At 34.2% G+C, this 24,054-nt stretch overlaps 1 protein-coding gene across 10 annotated transcripts in view; it reads left to right on the plus strand.

Annotated features, from left to right (window-relative positions):
- Positions 1-24,054, plus strand: part of MKLN1 (muskelin 1) — a 390,597-nt gene that overhangs the window by 247,064 nt on the left and 119,479 nt on the right. For all 10 annotated transcript variants that reach the window (XM_034964996.4, XM_063606098.1, XM_063606097.1 and 7 more), the window contains one exon: positions 17,898-17,967. In XM_034964996.4, the coding sequence (XP_034820887.1) occupies positions 17,898-17,967 (70 nt within the window). The remainder of the gene's footprint in view (positions 1-17,897; positions 17,968-24,054) is intronic.

Consider the following 24,054-nt stretch of genomic DNA (forward strand, 5'->3'; position numbering starts at 1 on the left):
GAATTCTTCTTTATGGGAGATTTGTCTCTTCCGCCATACTAATTTATCCAATAATTTATTTGTATCATGTGGACTCAGATACTTATTTTATACTTTATTATAATCCAGTACTACTTTATTTATTTTGTTGCTCAAAATGTTCCGGCTTTGGCTGTTGGAAGCTCTTTCAGTTGACTCATGTGCGCCTTTGACATAACTTCCATCGTTTTTGTTTTGTTTTGTTTTTCATTTTAGTGCTTTCTTAATTTCTGGTATTACAGGATGCTCCAGGCTCATCTTGTTTATTTTCTGCCCCATTTCTCCATGGAACTGTTGTTCCTTTTATTGGAGAAAGGCATAAAAAAACAAAATCTGGGTGCTAGATGTCCTGCTTCGGGGGTTTTGTTTCTTTTAGTCCCTCTCATTAACCTTATATCCTGAAACCTTGCTATAATCATTCATTATTTCCAGGAGTTCATCAGTTCTTTGGGATTTTCTGTATAGGCAGTCCTGTCATCTGTGAATGATGACAGTATTATTTCCTTCTCAATGTGTAGACTGTTTTTTTTCCCACTTATCTTATTGGATTTAGCTAGCATTTCCAGGATAGTATTGAATAGAATTGCCTTATTCCCAGTCTTGGGGTAAAACATCTAGTTTCTCACCATTAAATATGATGTTAGTTGTAGGTGTTTTGTAGTTACTCTTTATCAAATTGAAGAGGGCTGCCTGAATTCCTAGTTAGCTAAGATTTTTAATCATGAATATGTGTTGGATTCTGTGAAATGCTTTCTCTGCATCTGTTGATATGATCATATGACTTTCTTCTTCAGCCTATTGATGTGTAATACATTAATTGATTTTGGGATATTGAAATAGCCCTGTAATAAGTACGTTTTATTGTGGTGTGTAATTATTTGTATACATTTTTAAATTTGATTTGCTAATATTTTTTGAGAGTACTTTTGCATCCATATTCATAAGAGATTGGCTGGAGGTTTTCTTTTAGTGATGTCTTTATCTGGTTTTTGTATTAGGTTAATGCTGGTCTCGTAGAAAGCATTAGGAAGTGTTTCCTCTGCTATTCTTTTCTGAAAGACATTCTAGAGCATTGGTATCATTGTTTTCTTTAAATGTTTGGTAGAATTCACCAGTGAAACCATCTGGGCCTGGAGATTTTCTTTTTGGAAGATTATTAATTACTAATTCAGTTTCATTAATAGTTATTGGCATATTCAGAAGGTTGCTTTCTGGACTTTTGGTAGTTTGTATCTTTTAAGGAATTGGTCCATTTCATTTATGTTATCAGTTTTGTGGGAATAGAATTGTTCATTTTATTATCTGTTTAATATCCAAGTGATCAATAGTGATCACTCATTTTCATTTCTAATATTGGTAATTTGTGTCTTCTCTGTTTTTTCTTTGTTAGCCTAGCTAGAGTTTTGTCAGTTTTATTGGTCTTTTCAGGTAGCCAGCTTTTGGTTTCTTGCTTTATTCTACGCATTTCCTGTTTTCAGTTTCATTGATTTTTGCCCTAAGATTTATTTATTTATTTATTTTTTCTGCTTTGTTGATGCTTCAGTTGCTTTTCTCTAGTTTCCTAGGGTGGAAGCTTAAGTGATTGACTTTAAGTCGTTTTGACTTAATAAAATGCTTTCAATGCCGTAAATTTCCTTCTAAGCATTCCTTTCACTGTATCCCACAAGTTTTGATGTTTTGTTCTTAGTTTCACTTTGTTCAGAATATTTTTAAATTTATCTGGAGACTGCTTTGACCCATGTATCATTTGGAAGTATGTTTACACCAAATATTTTGGGATTTTCCAGCTATCTGTGAATGACTTCTAGTTTAATTCCATTGTGGTCTGAGAGCATACTTTGTGTAATCTTCAACTCTTTTACATTACTAACATATATTTTATCATATTCCTTGGTGAATATCCTTGTGTGAGCTTGAGAAGAATACGTATTCTGCTGTTATTGGGTGAAATACTCTGCGAAGTCAGTTAGATCTAGTTGATTGATGATGCTGTTCAGTTCAAGGGTATTCTGAGCTTCTGCCTGCTGAGTCTGTCTATTACTGACAGAGGGATATTGATGTGTCCAATTATAACAATGCTTCTTGAACTTCTGTCAGTTTCTCTCTCAAGTATTTTGACACGCTTTTGTTTGGTACAGACACCTTAAGGATTGTTATGTCTTCTTGGAGAATTGACAGTTTTTATTATTATTTAATGCCTCTTTTATTTATTTTTTTATTTTTTGAGACAGGGTTTCACTCTGTCACCCAGACTGGAGTGCAGTGTTGTGATCTCAGTTCACTGCAACCTCTACCTCCCAGGCTCAAGCAATTCTCCTGCCTCAGCCTCCCAAGTAGCTGGGATTACAGGCCTGCACCACCACACCTAGCTAATTTTTGTATTTTTAGTAGAGGTAAAATTAAAACATGTACTTTTTTACCATGTTGGCCAGGCTGGTCTTGAACTCCTGACTTCAAATGATCCACCCGCCTCGGCCTCCCAAAGTGCTGGGATTACAGGCATGAGCCACTGCTTCTGGCCAATGGCTCTCTTTTTTGCTGATGATTTTCCTTGATCTTATGTTTGCTTTGTCTGATATTAATTAATATAGCTATTCCAGTTTTCTATTTAAAGAATGGTATGTCTTTTTCCATTTCTTTATATTCACCTATTTGTATCTTTATGGGGGTTTCTGGTAGACAACATATTTGGACTTTGTTTTTTTATCTACTCTAACAGCCTGTCTTCTAATTAGTTTCTTTAGACCATTCACATACAAATTGATTGTTGATATAATTGGATTGATATCTACCATATTTGTAACTGTTTTCTATTTACTGTACTTGTTCTTTGTTTCTTCTCTTCCCCTTTTTCCATCTTCTCTGATTTAAAATGGACATTGATTGTGATTCTGTTTTCTCATCTCTTAGCGTATCAGTTACACTTCTTTTTAACTTGTTTTTAGTGGTTGTCCTAGAATTTGTAATATTTATGTGCATCTAAACTAAGTCCAGCTTTAAATAACAGTGTACTATTTCATGTGCCATGTACCTAATATCAGAGTATTTCCTACTCTTCTCTTGTATCCCTTATAATGTTGTTCTTACTCATTTATCTACATGCCATAATCACTCAATATATTGTTAACATTGTTACTTTGAACAGTTATTTGTTAGATCAGTTTAAGAGTAAAAAATACATGTTTTAATTTTTATCTTCATTTAATCCTTCTCTGACCCTCTTTCTTTATGTAGATCAATGTTGTAACCTATATAGCTGTTCTTGCTGAAGAACTGCTTTTAACATTTCTGCAAGGCATGTCTACTGGTAACAAATTCCCTTAGTTTTTGTTTTAGGAAGTATTTATTTCTCCTTCACTTTTAAAGGATTATTTCACTGGATATAGATGTCTAGGTTAGTGTTTTTGTTTTTATTTTTTTCCCTGACACTTCAAGTATTTCGTTCCACTCTTTTCTTGCTTGCATAGTTTCTGATGAGAAATCCAATGTAATTCTTCTCCTTGTTTCTCTATAAATGAGGAGTTTTTTTTCCCTTGTCTTTGGTTTTCTGCAGTTTGAATATGATACTCCAACTTATAAATTTTTTTGATATTTCCTGGTCGGTTTTCTCTGAGCTTCCTGCTGGGTTTTCTCTGGTCAGTGGTTTGGTGCCTATCATTAATTTTGGAAAATTCCAGCCATTATTACTTCAAATATTTCTTCTGCTCCTTTCTTTCCCTTCTCATATTGCAGTTATGCATCTGTTATAGCTTTTTTATTTAAAAAAAATAGTTTTTGGATATTCTGTTTCTTTTTTTTCTTTATTTTCTTTTTTCTGTTTGGGAACTTTCAGCTGTCATATCTTTAAGCTCACTGATTCTTTCCATGGTACATTACCCATCTATCTTGCATGTTGTCTACATTTTCCAATAGTGGCCTTAAAATGTTAATTGTAGTTATTTTACATTCACTATCTGCTCATATCAAAATCTAGATCATATCTGAGTCTGGCTTGCTTTGTCTTTTCACACTGTTTTTTCTTGCCTTATTTAGCATGCATTCCAGTTTTTTGTTTCTTTTTTCTGGCTTTTTTTTTTTTTTTTTTTGGTTCCCTTCAATCCAGTTCCTTTAACGCTTAAATCTCTCTGAGGAAGTTAACTAAGAACTTTTTCTAACTTTCTTTCCTCACTCTCCCAACATCAGATCTTAAGTGATGATCTTTTCCTTTCATTTTATACTTGTGAGGCAGTCAGTAAGTATATTCCAAATTCCACTTATTCTCCATTCTTCTCTCATTTTTTTTTGGTTAGCTCTATCTTTTCCACATTGTTGCACCACACATTTATATTCTGTTATGTATGACATTCTTATCTTCATGGTTAGTTTTAGTTTGGTGGTTAAATATTTTTATTTCATGTAACCAGATTTTATGCTGAAGCTTCTCAAATCATTTCTTCAGTATGTATAGTTTATTCATTAGTAGGTTTCTCAGAAAGAATGGCTCATGGAACGCTTTGTTAGCTATGCCTTTAAACTTGAAAGATAGTTTGATTATATATACAGTCCTAGGCTCACATTTTTTGTACTTGATTTTCTTAAAATTTTTTATTTTATTTTGAGTATAAAATACCTGTTTATCGTATTTGGGTATGAAATACAGTCACGTGTTGCTTAACGACTGGGATGTGTTCTGAGAAGTGTCTCTTTAGGTGGTTTCGTCATTAGTGAACTATGGAGTGTACTTACACAAACCTAAATAGTATAGCGTACTCCATTATATAGCTCTATTATAATCTCATGGGGCCAGCATCTTACATGTGGTCTGTTATTGACAGAAACATAATGTGGTTCATGACTGTTGTAGCTGTTGTAAGGTTTTTTTGACAATAAACTTTTCTTAATTTTATGAGTGACTTGATATTTCTATCTGGAAGCTCAAGGAAGTTTTTAAAAAAAGTCTTCAAAGTCTGCATAGTTTGTACTAGGAATATTGAGTTGAATTTCCCTAGCATACCGTGTATTCTTTGAGTGTGTAGATTCAACTTTTATTTTACAAAGATTTGCTTGAAGCACAGTTTGAAGTATCTGTCTAGTTCCAATTATATATTTTTTTGTCTAGTCCAATTATGTTACGTTATAGACAGTTGCTGTCTTTTGTATCTGTTTCATTATTTTCATTCACTTTCCAACCTCTTTTCCCTTACTGGGCTATTTTAGCGGTATCTTTTTTGGGAGGAATTTTTAAAATTTAGTCTGTGCTTTTGAAAGATACTCTAGACAGATATTTCAAACTGTGTATTTTTTGGGGGAGGATTTTTAAAAATTTAGTCCTTGTTTCTGAAAAAAAACTCTTCTCCCTTATATGTAAGTCTTATCAGCTCTTCCTGTCATACTGGCCATACTATTTTTGAGCTGTTTTAATTTTGAATTATTGCTTCTTAATAAAAGTAATGCTAATAAAAATATAAACTATTTTCTTAATTTCATTTAGGTCATTTTGAAATAATTAACAATTTTCATCTTCGTGGCCACATTTTTCTCAAGTATTTTTATCTATTACAACATCTTAGAGTGGATTTTTATTTTATTTTCTATTGTTTAAACAAGTTGGTTTTCCTGTAGTTTTAGAAGGAAGAACTTCTGTAGGAGGAGGGGATAGACCAGTGCAGTTTTTGAGCTGTGTGGCTCCAGGCCGCATTTGTGAGTTTTTTTTTTAATTGCACTTTTGAGATGTAGTAAAGCTTTTCGCCTTTATGTTTTCCAGGTATTTTGCTTTCTGAATAGACCCCTTGAAATGTATTTTACTGTTGTGGTACTTTCTGAGATCTGTGTCACTTGGACCTCCTGCCCACCTAGAATATGAATCTTATCTCTCCTGGAGGGTTCTCATTCTTTTTGCTTTGCTTAGGTCTATTTCTGTTTCTTGCAGTTTCTCCAGAGTGGGTCTCTGTTTTCATGAAAGTAAGAGAGTATTTGTTGGTAGGATACTTCTACAGTCCTCTTAGAGTGTAGAATCTGCCTCTCTCAGTTTTCCAGTTATCTCTGCATTTACCTATATCTTGGAGCCTGAGAAGGATGTGTTATCTAACTTTACTTAGTTCTCAGATTTTCTTTCCCATCACCAGCATTTGAACTTGTTTGTTCCTTAGTGAAGAATAGACTTTTTCTTTATTTTTACATGAGTGGTTCCTTCTGATTAGCATAATTAAAATATTTTCAGAGAGGTGATTTTTTTCTTTTTTTGTACCATCCCTAGGGGAAAAAAAAAAAACTGTCCTGCCGTGTCACCACCCCGTTTATTTCTTTTGTAGCACTTATCACAGTCTGTAATTATCTTGTTTACAATTCTACTTGTTTATTTTCTGCTGCTTGTCATTTGAATGTTAGCCTCACAACTGGAGATCCTATCTCGTATACCACGGTGTTCCCAGAGCCTATCACATTGTCTAGCATAAGACTAGGACTCAGTAAATATTTGTTTGATAAGTAACTCCAACAAATAGTAAAATCCCCTTCTTACTATGCTCTTGTCTTAAAATTGGGAAATACTTGTGAGTCTAAACCTCTGCAGTATATGTAAGTCTAAGTGATTTGGGAGAAAGCTATCATTTTTATAGTATACTCTTTATAGCTGGAGATATTAAAAATTGATTTAAGAGTTGATCCTTACTGCATTTTGAATTATAGTCTTTTAAGAAAAAAACATGTTTATTTATTTACATGTACTTACCCTTTCAAAATACAGTGTTCTTAGATTTTAAATCAGAAAGCCTTGAAGAATTATCAGCATTCCCCCTTCCCACACATTTGTAGCTATAATCAAAAACTTTCTAGACTTCCTGTGTGTGCAGATAAAGATATTTCTCGAATATTGGGAGAGAATGCCCCAAGTTTTTACCAAACTGATTAATCTTGGGTATTTAAGTGTGTTCCTTATCAGTATTTCCTAATGTATAAGGACTTTGGTTTTTTTTTTTTTTTTTAAACATTTATTTTAGGTTCAGGGCATACATGAAGGTTTTTACATAGTTGTGTTATGGGGGTTTGTTGTACAGATTATTTCATCACCCAGGTATTAAGCCTAGTACCCAGTAGTGATCTTTTCTCTTTTCTGCTCTTCTCATTCCTCCCACCCTCCACCCTCAGGTAGTCCCAAGTGTCTGTTGTTTGCTTCTTTGTGTTCATAAGTTCTCATGATTTAGCTCCCACTTATAAATGAGAACATACGGTAGTTGTGCTGAGGATAATAGTCTCCAGATGCATCCATGTTCCCACAAAAGAAATGATCTCGTTCTTTTTTATGGTTGCATAGTATTCCATGGTGCATATGTACCACATTTTCTTTATCCAGTCTGTCATTGGTGGACATTTAGGTTGACTCCATGTCTTTACTGTTGTTCATAGTGCTGCAGTGAACATTTGTGTGCGTGTGTCTTTACGGTACTTTACGGTAAAATGATTTCTATTCCTCTGGGTATCTCCCCAATAATGGGATTGCTGGGTTGAATGGCAGTTCTACTTTTAGCTATTTGAGGAATTGCCATACTGCTTTCCACAATGGTTGAACTAATTTACACTCCCACTAACAGTGTGTTCCCTTTTCTCTGTAACCTTAACCCCATCTGTCATTTTTGACTTTAGTAATAGTCATTCTGACTGGTGTGAGATGGTATCTCATTGTGGTTTTGATTTGCATTTCTCTAATGATCAGTGATACTGAGATTTTTCTCATATGCTTGTTGGTTGTCATGTATGTTTTCTTTCGAAAGTGTCTGTTCATATCCTTTGCCTACTTTTAAATTGGGTTTTCTCTTGTAAATTTAAGTTCCTTATGGATGCTGTATATTAGACCTTTGTCAGATACATAGTTTGCAAATATTTTCTCCCATTCTGTAGGTTGTCTGTTTACTCTGTTGATAGTTTCTTTTGCTGTGCAGAAGCTCTTAAGTTTAATTAGATCCCACTTGTCAATTTTTGTTTTTGTTGCAATTGTTTTTTATTTGTCTTGAAATCTTTGCCTGTTCTTATGTCCAGGGTGGTATTGCCTAGGTTATCTTCCAGCGTTTTTATAGCTTTGGGTTTTACATTTATGTCTTTAATCTATCTCGAGTTGATTTTTGTATATGATGTGAGGAAGGGGAGTCCAGCCTCGATCTTTTGCATATGGCTAGCCAGTTACCCCAACATCATTTATGGGAAGGGGAGTCTTTTTCCCATTGCTTGTTTTCATCAGCTTTGTTGAAGATCAGATGATCGTAGGTATGTGGCCTTTATTGTATACTTTTTTTGTCTGTCTCTTAAATTTTATGTGTGTTTTTTTTTATGTTTAAAAAATACTTTGTGATCCCCTTGGCCACAGATAACCATTCTTGTTCTGATACGGTATTACCCCAGCAGAGTGTTCACATGTAATGGAAGCTCTGTTATAATGGTTTGATTGATTGTTATTACTGACTTTTTTGTAGGAGCAAGAGTATACATGATACTTTGAATGAAGGGTGTGAAAGCTCTTCATAGAAATGCAGAATGTTAACTTGGCCTTCGTGAGTAGTGTTTCCTAGAATTGTGCAATTCAACTGCCCTGATTACAGCTGAAAGAAATTTGAGACTAAAGAATTAAACCTTTCCCTTTATACTGCAGATAAAATAATTCAAGTCCTGAGAGATTATGTAATGGATTATCTAACCAATTAGTGACCAAGCTCCAAAATCTCAAGATTTCTAGTTGAAGTTGATTTTTTTTCAGATCCATTTTATCATATGATTCAACAAAAAGGCACAGGCTTTAGAAGGATGTTTTTAAACTACCAAAGGAAAAACATCCTTTTATACTTTTTAAAATACTCTGCTTGACTGACTTTTCTTCATATAAAAATTAGAGGTGGCTTTAAAGTATCTAAAACTTCCAATTTAAAGTTGGCAGGGCTTACTGATAAGCATCCTGACCAGCCCTTATCAGAAAAAATGTTAAATGCTCAATTTTTTGCCCAATTGCTGCTGTTATATTTAAGTATTCTTAAGAGTAGTAATTTGGGGCTGGGTGTGGTGGCTCATGCCTGTAATCCCAGCACTTTGGGAGGCCGAGGTGGCAAGATCACTTGAGGTCAGGAGTTCGAGACTAGCCTGGCCAACATGGTGAAACCCCCGTCTCTACTAAAAATACAAAAACTAGCCGGGCATGGTGGCAGGCACCTGTAATCCCAGCTACTCTGGAGGCTGAGGCAGGAGAATTGCATGAACCTGGGAGGTGGATGTTGCAGTGAGCTGAGATCATACCACTGCACTCCAGCCTGGGCGACAGAGTGAAACTCCATCTCAAAACAAAACAAGAGTAGTAATTTGAAAGGTATATTGCTAAGCAAGCTTAGGGTTTAAGCATATGTAATCAAGAAAGGTTTTTAATTTGCTGACTTGAATTAAAACCTAAAATGTCAAATAAATTATCTTCTCATGGTGAATTGTAATCGTTTGTTACTGACATTTAATTGGTAGTATATGCAGATATAGTAGATTTTAAAATATGCAAAGATAAAGACATATAACTTGGGAAAAATTAAAACTGTATCCCATTTTTCAGTTACCCATTTGTGTTTCATTATAAATTTTTAAAGTTCTCATAGAAGAATTTAATTACTCATAGTCTTGCTTTTGTAGTCTTTGTATGAGAAACTTAAAATGTTATTCATTTTTATTGCTTTCAGTTTTCATCCAGCATTGGTAAGAATGAAAATGTACATTTTAATATTAAACTAACCTGATGGAAATAGGTAGCAATTTTAGTCTTCAGCCCAACTCTGTTTTCAGTTCTTCTTAACCAGTTCTCAGTTATTATTTGCATTTTAAATATTTTTAAATGGCAGATATTTAATTTAACTCTAGTTGGCAAATCTTTATTATTTGACTCATATAGTTGATATCGAATTGTGTCTTACAAAATGTATTTTCTATTTTTCTAGATGTTAGTATAAATGAAAGTCATGGGTATCTAGAAGAGTGTTGTGGTCACAATCGCTTTGGTTGCCAGAGCAGTGACTCCTGGCAAGTGGAACTAAAAAGCCAGTTTCTATTCTTTCTTATTCCCTCTAGTGCATGGTCTCTCAAGATACCCCTCCTTCTGTTCTACATCTGCTTCATTTTTATTATGCTACTGACTGCCTTATTTCTCTTTTATTATTCTTACCTGGTATCTCTGTTCTCTGTTTCATTAGTTCTGTTTACTTATATATTTTTTGTCTTAGAATTTTATTTCTATACTGGCCCATCCCATCTCCTGTCACAGGAGATAGCCAGCCAAGATTAGCAGTCATTGAAATAGTCATAAGTAAAAATCACATGTACAAAGCATATTGCCTATGATTGCTCCTTCAGTAGAGGCTGTGGATGGGGTATTCCGTTTTTAAAAACAAGGGATGTTGAATTGATATCATGATTGACATATGTAGTATAAGAGGTTAACATCTCTCACTTAGTCCTGAAAATTAAAGGAGGTTAGGCTATATATACCACTAGTGATGGTAGATTGTATAAGTCTTTGGAAAGTAATACAAGGGAGGATAATAATGAATATGTTTTATAGAATACTACTATGGCAATAGGCTCTATTACCACTGCTGAGGGGCTGATGTTAGCAGTCACTACCCTAAACTGGATTCTCCTTTGCCTTGCAGGAGAGTGGAAATGGGTGGAGGGGAGCAACATCATGGGAGGAAGCATTAAAAACAGTCTAGATCTTACTTTATGTTTTGAAATAAGATCCATTATTTCAAAATTTTAAGAGACAACGAGCTTTTATTAGTTTCTTTGCTGTCTTTTTCTATGTCTTTAAAATGATGGAAAAGTAGAGCCTGATTTGATTTTCTGATGGTGTGTTAGTACGTTCTCACACTGTTATAAAGAACTACCTGAGGCTGGGTGATTTATGAAGAAAAGAAGTTTAACTGACTCACAGGTCTGTAGGCTTGATAGGAAGCATGACTGGGAGGCCTCAGGAAACTTACAGTCATGGCAGAAGGCAAAGGGGGAAGCAAACACCTTCTTCTCATGGCAGCAGGAGAGAAAGAGAATGAGTGGGGAAGTGCCACACACTTTTAAAACATCAGATCTTGTGAGAAGTCACTCACTTTGACAAGAACAGCATGGGGGAAATTCGCCCCCCCATGATCCAATCACCTCCTAACAAGTACCTCCTCCAACATTTGGAATTAAAATTCAACATGAGATTTGGGCGGGGACACAGAGTCAAACCGTATCAGATTGCAAGTCAGTTTGCTATATATGCAGGAAGTTTGCTGTCATGTCAACTATTATTTTCAACAATAACTTTTTACTGTTTTGATAAATAATATATGCTTATATATTATTTTATGTATGAATAATATGACAAATACAAGAAAATAAGTAAAATCTCTTAATGGTATTTATGCCTCATTTTGGGCTACCATTTGTACTTACTTTATATAATTTGATGTAAATTGGATCATATACCTGCTTATCTGTATAATCACACACACACACACATATCTATATATAACAGGTTTTTAAAATAAGAATAGAATCATACATGCTTCTTTGTATCTTGCATAGTAGAAATCCCTTTAAGTGTTTTATAATGATAGTATAAAGTTCCATGATGTATGTTCTATAATTTATTTGATCATTTCCTTGCTACTTCAAAAAATGCGGCATCAAACATCTCTATCATATGTCCTTATGTACTGGAGATTTTATTTCTGTGGGATGGATTTTGAAATGAGAGTTCTAGGTGAAAGAATATGTACATTTTAGATTTTAATAAATTTTACATGTTTACTTTCCATAAAGGCTGGGATAATGCACGTTCATCTTTTCTCCCTAATTTTCTGATAATTAGGAATTAATTTCATCAATATGATGGGTAAAAAGGGATATCTTACTATTTTAATTTCTTTTTCCATGACACAGAAAATACACAGGGATTTTGAGAAATTTTTTTTGGTCATAGTTTATTGGCTATTTGAATGACTCTTCAGTGACTTGCATTCTGCTCATTTTCAGTTCTGTTGTTCATCTTATTCTTATCAAGTGTAACAACATTTTGCATACTCTAGATATGAATTCTTTATTAGTCATATGAGTTGCAGAGATTTTTGTCCAAACTATTGCTTGTCTCCTGTTTGTCTTCATGGCACTTTTTATAACACAAAATTTGAAAGTTTTAATATAATCAAATAGTTACTTTTTGTTTTACAGATTATGTGTTTCTTGGCAAAAAGATACATATTGGCCCCTACATTTTTCCCCTAGGGTTTTTATGTATATGTGTATGTTTAAATCTTTAATTGAGATTACTTTTTGTTGTTGTTGTTGAGACAGAGTTTTGGTCTTGCTGCCCAAGCTGGAGTGCGATTGTGTGATCTCGGCTTACTGCAACCTCTGCCTCCCGGGTTCAAGCAATTCTCCTGCCTCAGCCTCCCAAGTAGCTGGGATTACGGGCACGTGCCACCATGCCTGGCTAATTTTTTGTATTTTTAGTAGAAACGGGGTTTCACCATGTTAGCCAGGCTGGTCTCAAACTCCTGACCTCAGGTGATCCGCCCGCTTCGGCCTTCCAAAGTGTTGGGATTACAGGTGTGAGCCACGGCGCCCAGCCATGAGATTACTTTTGTATGATATTAGACAGGAGTTAACTTTCTTCTGATGGATATTCAGTTATGCATCATTTAATAAATGAATTATCATTTCCTGCTGAATTAAAATATCACCTTTATCTGATACTAAATTTCCATCTACACTGGACTCAGTTTCTGGGTTTGTGTTTCTCTGAGCTATTGTTTTTTTCCTATTCCAGTCCTTTCTGTTTTTAATTATGGCGGATTTAAAGTGTTTTTTTTTTTTTAAAGGAATCTTTTTTAAAGTCTTTAGTTCTTACTTTTAAAAAGTGTTTTAAAAGTGATAAGATGATTTCCTGTCACTAATCTTTTTTTTTTTTTTAGTAAATTTTCTTAGCCCTTTTTGTATGTTTATTTTTTCCATACAAACTTTTTACATTGTATACTCCTTGGGTAAAATTTCGCATACCTCAAATAGTTGGCAGTCAGCAATGCTTGTCTTATGGGTTTTGGTATACCACTTCCTGTGTTGGGTTTCTGTGGGTCACCAGGAGACACCCCTCAGCAATTAGATGGCTTCAACTGACAGGGCAAGTTCTTCTCACCTTTAGGGCAGGTTACTTCTCTTGAAGGTCTTAGTGGGGTAGGGAGATAGCAGATTGTCACAGCAATACTTACGCAGTTGATGCCTGACTATTTGGGAGAGAAGTATTCAAGGAATTTATGGTTCTTCTGCTAGGGCCAAGCTTTTGTAAGATTCTTAAAGATCTGAGCCTGGCCTCTGTAACCTGGTGGGCTCAGGAGAGGTACTTAGTTGGCTTAGTGCTGGGACTGGAGATCAGCAGGTATATCTTCAAGCTTCTATCTTTCCAAACCCCCTAGGCTAACCTCACTCCGTTTCTGGTCTGTATTTTATTTCTTTTTAATTTTCCTTTCAATTTAGTATGAGCTTTAAGTTACAGGTAATCAGTGGGATTAATGTACTGTATCCTTTGGTGGGTCTACTTTAATTTTTTTCTTTTTTGTGTTATTTATTTGTTTATATCATTATCAGATATTTATTAAGTACCTTGTGTATGCCAACATTTAGGCCTATGAAGATGTATCACCCAGTCCTTGTCTTCTGAGCAGCATTTTGCAAAATTTTTCTTTTCTTTCTTCTTAAAATGCTGTCTTCACTTAGTATTTACACTTTCTAGGTTTTCATTTTCTTTATCTTTGGCATTCTTTGGTTTCTTTTGCTTGATTCTTTTCTTCTGGACCTCCTAAATGATGGACTCCCAGAGCATAATCAATCCTTAAGCTTTTCTTCTGAACTCTATTTCATTCCCTAAGTCATCTCACTTAATGTTGCGGATTTAAATAGCATTGATACATTGACATCTCTGAAGAGTATATTTTATTCAGCACTGGTATTTTCCTTGAATTTCAGCCCCAGATAGCCAATTGCCATATCTAATAGGCATGTGAAAATTCACAAGACCAAAACATATTGCAACTGTTTGGCCCCCTTGATTTTGCATTTAGTGGTCCATCTGCTCATTTTTCAGGTTATGACATGGCTCTCTTCCTCATGTTATTGAGGCCTGTTTCTCCTTTACTTTTCTTCATAATAACATTATTCTTTACCACTACTTACCAATACTTTACATTATACTTGACATATATAACATATATATATACACTTAATTTTCCAGATGCTGAGAGCTGTTAATCTCCTATTTTTAGAATCAATTTCTTCTCATATTTACTGTGGTTTTTGCTTTATTTGATTCATTACAACTGACAAATTATGTTACCATCGAATTTCTTTTTTAGAGACAGGGTCTCTCCCTGTTGCCTTCTTGATTTTCTTTCTCAAATAATTTAGAAGGTATGTGGTACGTTTTTATTTCTGTCTTTGTTTAATTTTAAACTTTAAATAGTATTAATTTTTTTTCTTTTTATCAACTTCAGAAACATTATTCTTTCCTAGGAACTGTGAAAGATGAAGGAACTACCTCACTTCCATGACATCTAACATTCCCCTCCCCATATTTATTATACTTCATGATTTTTGTGGTTCCAATGTATCATAGTTATAATGTATTAGGTTTTCCTTCATGCTTTATAACATGTATATCAGTGTGATTTTTAAAAATTCTAGTTCTTTAGCTTTTAATTGTCCTGTAGTCTTTTCAAACTCAGTTCATATCTTCAATCTTCTGTGTTTTCTAATTCATTTTTGGGAAAAAGCTTTTTTTGTGATATGAAAGGAATTTGCGTTAATTTTAGAAAATTTGAAAAAACACAAAAAAGCACAAAGAAAAAAATCACTTGTAATCTCCCTTTGAGAATTATATTAATAACTTAGTATACGTTCTTTGTCTTTTCTCCCTGTGTATGAATGTTATTACTTTGCAACACTTGATTCTTTACATACACAGTTAACTACTTTTCCCCTTCACTTACTATGTATTGAACATTTTCCTATGACATTAAAGTCAAGCTGTAGAATACATAATAATTTACATGGTATTCTGTACAGACATGCTATAATTTAATCCTCCATTGTTAGTTTATTTACAGCTTGCTCTTCTAAAGTGTGCTTTGATGAATGTGGATTAGTTATATCCCCTAGGGTTTTTTTTTTTTTTTTTTAGATAAAGTTCTAAGAAGTGAAAGAATTCTGAGGCTTTAGCATATGGTGATTAAGAGCATGGACTTTGTAGACTGACTGCCTTGGGTTCAAATCCTTACTTAGCTGTATACGTTTAGGCAATTAATCTTTTCTTTTTCTTTTTCTTTCTTTTCTTTCTTTGCTCCCTTCCCTCCCTTCTTTCTTTTCTTTTTTCTTTTACCTTTTTCCTGCAGTATGTTTCAATTTCTTAAATTTGTATACTTCCAAGATAATGGTTTATACATAGAAAACATTTAGAAGAGTGTCTGGGACTCAAACACAGTCATTGTCATGGTTGTCATCATTTTTATTTAAAGGATGTACATATTTGAAATATTTTTGCTATCGATTAAATTTTTCTCCTGAAAAGTTACATTAATTTGCATTCCTATCAGCAAAATATAAGAGTAACATTTTACCAGCCCTGGCCAACAACTGCTGTTATAATTGTAAAATGTAGTTATTTTTGAGGGTGTGGGACTAATTTTATAGGGACAATATATATGTTTATCTTAATCTCCAATTTTTGAATATTGATTTTGGATTTTTTTTGTCCATTTTCATATGGGGTATTTATATTTAAGTGCTCTTTAAATATTCAAATTTTAATTAGCCCAGTGTATTTTATTTGCCTTTATTTTTTCTAGTTGGCTGTTTGCCTGTTAATTTGATTTTTAGTTGTTTTATGTGTTTATGTTTTGCCTTGGTGAAACGTGTGTAAAGGCAGTTCTTTTCCATACACTGTGCTTTTTAAAAAAATTCATTAATCTATTTTTGATAATAAGTCTCTTTATTTGTGATGGTATAAATAAGTCTATAATTATTAAGTACCTTCTCTTTGCCAGTATAGGTCTAACTTTTAAAAATAGAATTTTTATTGCAGAATAATTTTAGGTTTATGGAAAAGTTGCAAAGATGGCATAGTTACTATATATGTTCTTTACGCAGTTTTCCCTTGTTGCTGACATCCTGCATTATTACCATGGTACGTTTGTCACAACTAAGATGTCAACATTGGTACACTACTATTAACTAAATGCCACATTTTATTTGGATTTCACTAGTTTTCCCACAAGTATTCTTTCTCTGATCCAAGATCCCACATTACATTTAGTTGTCATGTTCATTACTCTCCTCTGGTCTGTGAGTTTCTCAGTCTTTCCTTGTTATTATATTGAGAGTTTGGAGGAGTACTATTCATTTGTTTCATTGACCTTTCCTCTGATGTTTTCCTGCTGGTTAGGCTGGGGTTATTTGTATCAATATGGACTCATGGGTATTTTACCACTTAAATTTTTTTAGCATTGGCCTGTCATTCTCTGTGACCCTTTGACATGATCCATACTGCTCCCTTCCTCTGCCTTTTTTAAAAAATGCTTTTTTTCTTGTGTAAGATGCTCTAGGTTAATCTTCTGTATTCCCTTACCTGGCTCTGGAATCAGCCATTTCTCCAGCTACTCCTGTTTTCTTTTATTGGAGAGTGGTACGTGGAAACATACCATTGTGGAAATATCAGGGTGCGGTGCTGGGTGTGTTTTTGGGTACTGGTGTGTCACTGCTTCTAGTCCCCCTCAGTGGACAGAATTAGAAAATACTGTTTGTGCACACACACCCCTATAATTATTTATATTATATTACGGTAAACACAAGTTTGCACTGATGTCACTGATTCTAATCCAGTACCACAGGGTTCCTTCTGCCCTCCCTCCCCTTGCTTAACTGTAAGATCCCCCTACAAAAGTGAGAAACCTGGCTCCCACATTTACCAGCCATTTACTTATTTGTTCAACCCCAGTATATATGTAACATAGGAATTAACCCATATTCCTTGTGAAAAACAACTTTACCAAATCAAGCAGTGTTTATGTATAGCTCTGCTTGCCTTTAGCCTTACAGTTTCCAGTGAAAAAGCCGTCTTTTAAAGTTACTTATATCGGTTCCTTTTGCACTCACAGTTCTGCTTTCGATGGTATGCTTAAAAGTGCATCTTACTCCAAAGATGGACTTTATATATGTATAAAATATATATATATTCTATATGATGCATGTTTGATATATGTAATATATAATGTAACAATATGATTGCATGCAATATAATGCATGCTACATATAATATGTATATATGGTATTTTATTTTTAGGTATTTTATTGCTTTATTTTTACCTTGAAGTCTTTTTTTTTTTTTAAAGACAGAGTCTTGCTGTGTTGCCCAAGCTGGAGTTGCTATTCACAGACATGATCCATCATAGCACACTGTGGCCTTGAACTCCAGGCCTCAAGTCTTCCTCCAAGTAGCTGAGGTTACAGACATGTGCCACTGCACCCAGCTATTTTTACCTTAAATTCTTAAATATGTATGTCTAAGGTTCATTTTGTCACTTAGTGTAAAGTATTAATATAACTTTTTATTTTAAACAAAAGTGCCTTATGAAAAGTCTTGATTTTTCTCTGTTGTTGAAAATACCACCTTTGTCATATTTTAAAATCTTATATCTACTCGAAGCTTTCTGTGCTTTTCTTACTCTGTTTTGTTTTCTATTCTTATTCAAGTTCCAAACATTACATAACTTTATGATAATTTCAGCATCTGGTAGATTATTCCTGTTTTTGCCTATTCATGTTCTCTTAATTTTTTAATACTTTCTTTATTCCAGGAACATTTTAGTGGACAAACCAAACGACCAATCTTCAAGATGGTCTTCAGAGAGCAACTATCCTCCCCAGGTAAGATTACATGTATCCCTTAATGCTGTTTAGAAGTCACCATTTAAATAAACACTCAATTGATACTAGTTATCTGGAATCTACTAATAGTTTATTCCCTTTTTGAGATTGTGAGGTAAATTTTTATTCTATTTTTGCTTGTTTATTAAATTTTGGAAGAATTTTTATCTCATAGGCAAATGCAGTGTGAGATTTGATGAAACATGGACTTTTACTTCTGTCTACCAGAACAGTTATGCTCAAGTTATTCTGTAAATGTTTAAGGGAATGTTAGTAAATTGAACTCTGACTCAATGACTATCTTATGGGGAAAATAAACTTAAATAGTTTATTTTATTATAATATTAATATACTTAATATTAAAATAATATTTAAATGGCATCAGGACCATGTGCTAAATTTCTTTTCCCTGGCAAGTAGTGTCTGGGGTTGACTGAATTTAAAATCAGTCTTTCAGTTATATGCGTTCAGCATTAATATTTATAATGTATTAGGCACACGTATGTCCATATCCTTGAAGAAATTAATGCTCTGCTAGGTAAAGCAAGTGGGTAAATAATACTTACTTTATTTTTTAATTGTAGTATAATTCATGGAAATATATATGTATATATATATGTTTGTATGTATTTTTTTTTCTCTTTGCCTACCTATTTGGATCCCCTGGTGTTTACATGTTTTATTGCAAAAGACATGTCTAAAGAATATATATTTATAATTTTTGGGAGCCGCAGTGGCTCAGGCCTGTTGTCCTGGTGCATAAGGAGGCGAGGCTAGGCGTTCGAGGCTAGCCTGGGCAACACAGAAACCTTTGATCTATGTTAAAAAAAAAAAAAAAAAAAATGGCCGGGCGCGGTGGCTCATGCGTGTAATCCCAGCACTTTGGGAGGCCGAGGAGGGCAGATCACAAGGTCAGGAGATTGAGACCATCCTGGCCAACATGGTAAAACCTTGTCTCCACTAAAAATACAAAAATTAGCTGGGTGTGGTGGCACACGCCTATAGTCCCAGCTACTCGGGAGGCTGAGGCAGGAGAATCGTTTGAACCCAGGAGGCAGAGGTTGCAGTGAGCCAAAATTGCACAACTGCACTCTAGCCTGGTGACAGAGTGAGACTCTGTCTCAAAAAAGAAAAAAGAATATATATTTATAATTTGTATATATAATGTAAAGAATAAGACAAATAACCTGTTTATTCATCAGCCATGTTTAGAAATGGAAAGTGACTGCTATCTTTTGAAGCCTCCTTTGAGCCCCCTCTTATATCTTTCCTCTAACCCCTCCCCAGTAACTATAATTGATGTTTTATTAAGCATTTTAAAATAATATTCCATAGATATAGCATATAAATATTTTATGATTTAATTTTTTTGGCTTTGACTTTATAAAAATAAAATATAAATTGATTCAGTCATTTATAAATTTTCTGTGACTAGCTGTTTTTTAACATGATGTTTATTAATGTCATTATATGTAATTGTAGTTTGTTCATTTTCACTACCATATAGTATTCCTGTGTATAAATATGCCAAAATGTATTTATCCATTTTGCTGATGATAGGCATTTAGGCTTTTTACAGTTCTTTGCTATTATGATACAAGCTGCTGTGAACATTCTTATATGTTGTCTCCTGGTACACATGTGTAAGAGTTTCTTTAAGGTATACATACCTTGGAGTAGAATTGTTGAATTATAGGGTAGGTATATGTGTATTGAACTTTATCAGGTAACAGAAGACTGTTTTACAAAGTAGTTATAGAATTTATCCTCTTAGTGGTTGTTTATGGAAGTTGCTGTTGGATCATGTTCTCCTCATCACTTCTATGGGTGGTTTTTATATTTTGCCAGTCTAGTGGATTTTTCATTTTAACTCATTGTGGTTATAATTTGCTTTTTCCTATTTACATTAAAATCTCTTTGCATATGTTAATGGACTTACATTGTGTTTTTAATCACGCTTTTCTTGATTCACTTTTTCATTTTACTTAATTTTAGTGCTCAAATTTTGGTATGTTAGTGTTTTTCATTTGATTATTTTTATTTCTTATTAATGATTTTTTTTCTGAAAAAAGGAAAATTCAGTGATCATAACTGAAACTATGATAACCTTATTATTTTGAAATTGTCTTTATTTGTTATTGGACTATATTTTGAAGGCAGTAGAATTTAATGCTTTTCTTAACTTTTTTGTTTGCTTATTCATTCATTAAAAAATTATTTAGTAAGCATCTATGGAGTGCCAAACTTTAGGTATTTGAATACTGTAGGGAATTAAATATTGTCTCCTCTTGATGAGCGACGGGTATTGCATCAGATACCCTGAAACATTTCAATATGATAAGTCCTATAGTAGAAGTTATCTGAAGTTTTTGTAATGAAGAAGGACTAATTTGTCATGAAAATAAATACCATGCAATCTAGTTTTCTTCATTGTAGTTATTACTCAAATATAACTGGGGTTTTCTGTGGCCAGTCTCAAGGGACAACATTTTTGCCAGAAAAGAAAAAATAAAATTGAAAGCAATTTCAATGTTTACTTAGTTGTATGAGAGACTGCCATGTTGGATGGAATGAGTATAGTTTTATTTTTTATTTATTTATTTATTTATTTTTTTGAGACCGAATTTTGCTCTTGTCATCCAGGCTGGAGTGCAGTGGCGTAATCTTGGCTCACTGCAGCCTCCACCTCCTGGGCTCAAGTGATTCTCCTGCCTCAGCCTCCCGAGTAGCTGGGATTATAGGCGTGCAACACCACGCCCAGCTAATTTTTGTATTTTTGGTAGATACTGGGTTTCACCATGTTGGTCATGCTGGCCTTGAATTCCTGACCTCAGGTGATCCGCCCACCTTGGCCACCCAAAGTGCTGGGCTTACAGGCGTGAACCATCATGCCTGGCCAGCATGGGTATAGTTTTCATGTATAGATATGTAGCAAAGAGTCTTGCACTTCTAGTGGTTGTAAGCTATAATATTTCTTTCCCACTCTTGATCTGAAAGTTCCCAAATGCACTGAATAAAAAATAGATATATCCACGGCCGGACGTGGTGGCTCATGCCTGTAATCCTAGCACTTTGGGAGGCCAAGACAGGTGGATCACTTGTGCTCAGGAGTTTGAGATCAGTCTGGGCAACATGGTGAAACCCTGCCTCTACAAAAAATACAAAAATTAGTCGGGCATGGTGGCGTGTGCCTGTAGTCCGAGATACTCAGGAGGCTGAGTTGGGAGGATTGCTTGAACCCAGGAGGTCAAGGCTGCAGTGAGTCGAGATCATGCCACTGCACTCCAGCCTGGGTGACAGAGTGAGAGACTGTCTCAAAAAAGAAAAAATACACGCACATGTGCGCACACACGCACGCAAAGCTGGGACTTTTTTTTTTGGAAGCTGGAACCTTAAAGCAATTCATTCTCAGGATAAGAATGAAACAGAAGAAGTCCCCACCTCCTGGGGACCGTGGAAAGAATTGCATTGACACTCAGTAGAGGAAGGGAAAATGAGGAAGAAAACTCATCTCTGAGAGGTTATAGCTTATGTATTGGTTTTGGTTCACATTTGGTAGTCAGATTCTCATTACTTGACTATCCATGAAACCTTGTGGTATGATTTTAGTTTAAAGTGATTGCGGATGAATAGTACATTTAAGGTTCTCAGCAGAAGCAAATGCAGATCTTCTCTGAAAATAGTTACCTTTATTCTAGGCCTCAGGCATTCTCCACAAATCATTATTAGAGGAAAATTGAGCAGTACACACTCAAAGATAACTAAGTATATAGCAGAAAGTAAGATACTTTAAGAACTAGCAGAACAAATAGCAGAACCCCTTCCAGAATTTTAGATATTAGAATTAAAATTACTGAAAGATACTGGAATTAAGTCAACTACTTATATTTAAAGAAATAAAAGAAACTGGACACTAAAAAGTGATGTGGCAGATTTGAAAAAGAACCAAATAAAACTTATATAAATGAAAAATATAATAATAAAAGTCAGTTTTGACAAGATTTTCCACTAAGCACAGATAGAAAAGATGAAATAGAAGTCAAATTTTAAAAAATATTTTTGAAGGTAGTATATTGAAAATAAGGCAGTAAAGAGTGATGGGAATGAATAAGACCTACTATTTGATAGCACAACAGGCTGACTGTAGTCAATAATAACTGTATATTTTTAAGTAACGTAAGGAATGTAGTTGGATTGTTTGTAACTCGAAGGATAAATGTTTGAGGTTAGGGGTACCCCATTCTCCACGATGTGCTTATTTCACATTGCATCCCTGTATCAAAACATCTCATGTACCCCGTAAATATATACACCTACTGTGTGCCCACAAAATTTTTTTTCAAAAGTGATGGGGCCAAGATTCAGAAGACTATGGGAATCTAAAAAGAACTACTTTGGGGCCACTTTTCTACTGAGTATCCTAAAGAAGTTCTAAGAGATTAAGAAGCTGAAATAGCACCTTTGACAAACCCCTGGAGCCAGGGAGATATAGATTAGAAGCTAGAACCTGGGGTGTGGTAGGGTGGTAGACTCCTCTTACTCTGGGTGAAGACCCTGAAGCTATGTCTGAAGAGTGAGCGTGAACCAGAAATAGTCTGGCCCTCACAGGGAGTGAAGTCCAGTTTCATATCATCCCGGTACTTGAAACTGGATTAAAATAATCAGGAATTGGTAGTATCCCTAGCAACAGACCTACAGTAGAAGATATACTTTTTTAGGAAGCTGATACCCTAGGCATCTAGTTACTTTTAGTTTTTCATATTTGGTGTCTATCAAAATAGAGGGATTTACAGATAATAGGAGTTTCAGATACAAGTCTTAAAATAAGTGCCCTTGCTATGTGAAAGGAAAAAAGGAGATGAAAATTAATATTGAAAATTTTGGCAAAGAACTGAAAACTGTATTAAAAAATACCAACAAAAAATGAAAAATACAATACCCAAAATGCAACTTGCACTTATGAGAATAAAATAAGAATGTAAGCAAAAGCATTTTCTGAAATTTAGTATACTTTATGTAAAGTAGCAGTATTATTATAGGCAGGTATTGCTAAGAAAATAATTGTTGCCAGTAATATAATATTGGAGATGCAAAAAGTTATTCACTTTTTAGTTTATTCTAATAAGCTGTTATGTGACCTGCTTGTTTCAAATCACTTAAGAGGATACTCATGCTGTATAAATTAGTTTTATTTAGTTTTGAATAAGGAGAAACCTTATTTCACTGAATGTTGATGTGTTTTTGAATTCTTCCCATAATCATACGGTAATTGCAAGGATTAGGATACATGTAGTAGCTACTTTGCTGCCCTTAAACTATGGCAAGTATTTTGGTTTCATATACAGTTGATTCTGGTTATTCACAGTAGTTATGTCCTATAAAGTAGTCATGAACAGTGATTTAGCAAATACTGAACCATTGCTCCTAGAAAAATACAGGGTTGGGTTCCTGTGAGTCTTTGGTTACAATATTTTCATCAGCTAATCAATGTATAATCTTGTCTTATGTATGTTTCTGTTTAAAGAAACCTTAATATAAGTATTTTTGATTCATTAACATTGAATTCACAGCCAACAGTACTATAACTCATATCATAATGAAGTTTATCTAACACATGTATTTTCTCCATAAGGCATATCATTTACTTAAACTACTTTGGAAGAAGCTTATAATTGCAGTAAAGGAGTTATGATCTAACCCTTATTATGTCAATTAAAAAGACATTTGTAACTGCCTGTACATTTTAACCAACCCTAGAGAGTTTTCACCAGTCATCTTGAAAGACATGTTTTCCATGACAGTATCAGTAACTACTGTAACCACATATATGATGACAGGGAAGGGTGATATTGTATCTTTAAAGCATTTATGGGATTTTCATTCATGCTACGTTTACTCTACCAGCACAGATGATCCAGAATTAACAGCAATGTTTTCTCATTAAGGTCTCAAAATATTGCCCCCATCACTGTGAAAATGACTTTAATGTTTTTGTTTATACAAATTACAAATACTAAAAGTGAGAATCAAAAAGGAGATAAAAGCATAAGAAATTTAAAAGAAATTAGAAATCAGCTGAATTCCATC

This window comes from Pan paniscus, chromosome 6 (genome assembly GCF_029289425.2).
Source record: "Pan paniscus chromosome 6, NHGRI_mPanPan1-v2.0_pri, whole genome shotgun sequence".
Lineage (NCBI taxonomy): Eukaryota > Metazoa > Chordata > Mammalia > Primates > Hominidae > Pan > Pan paniscus.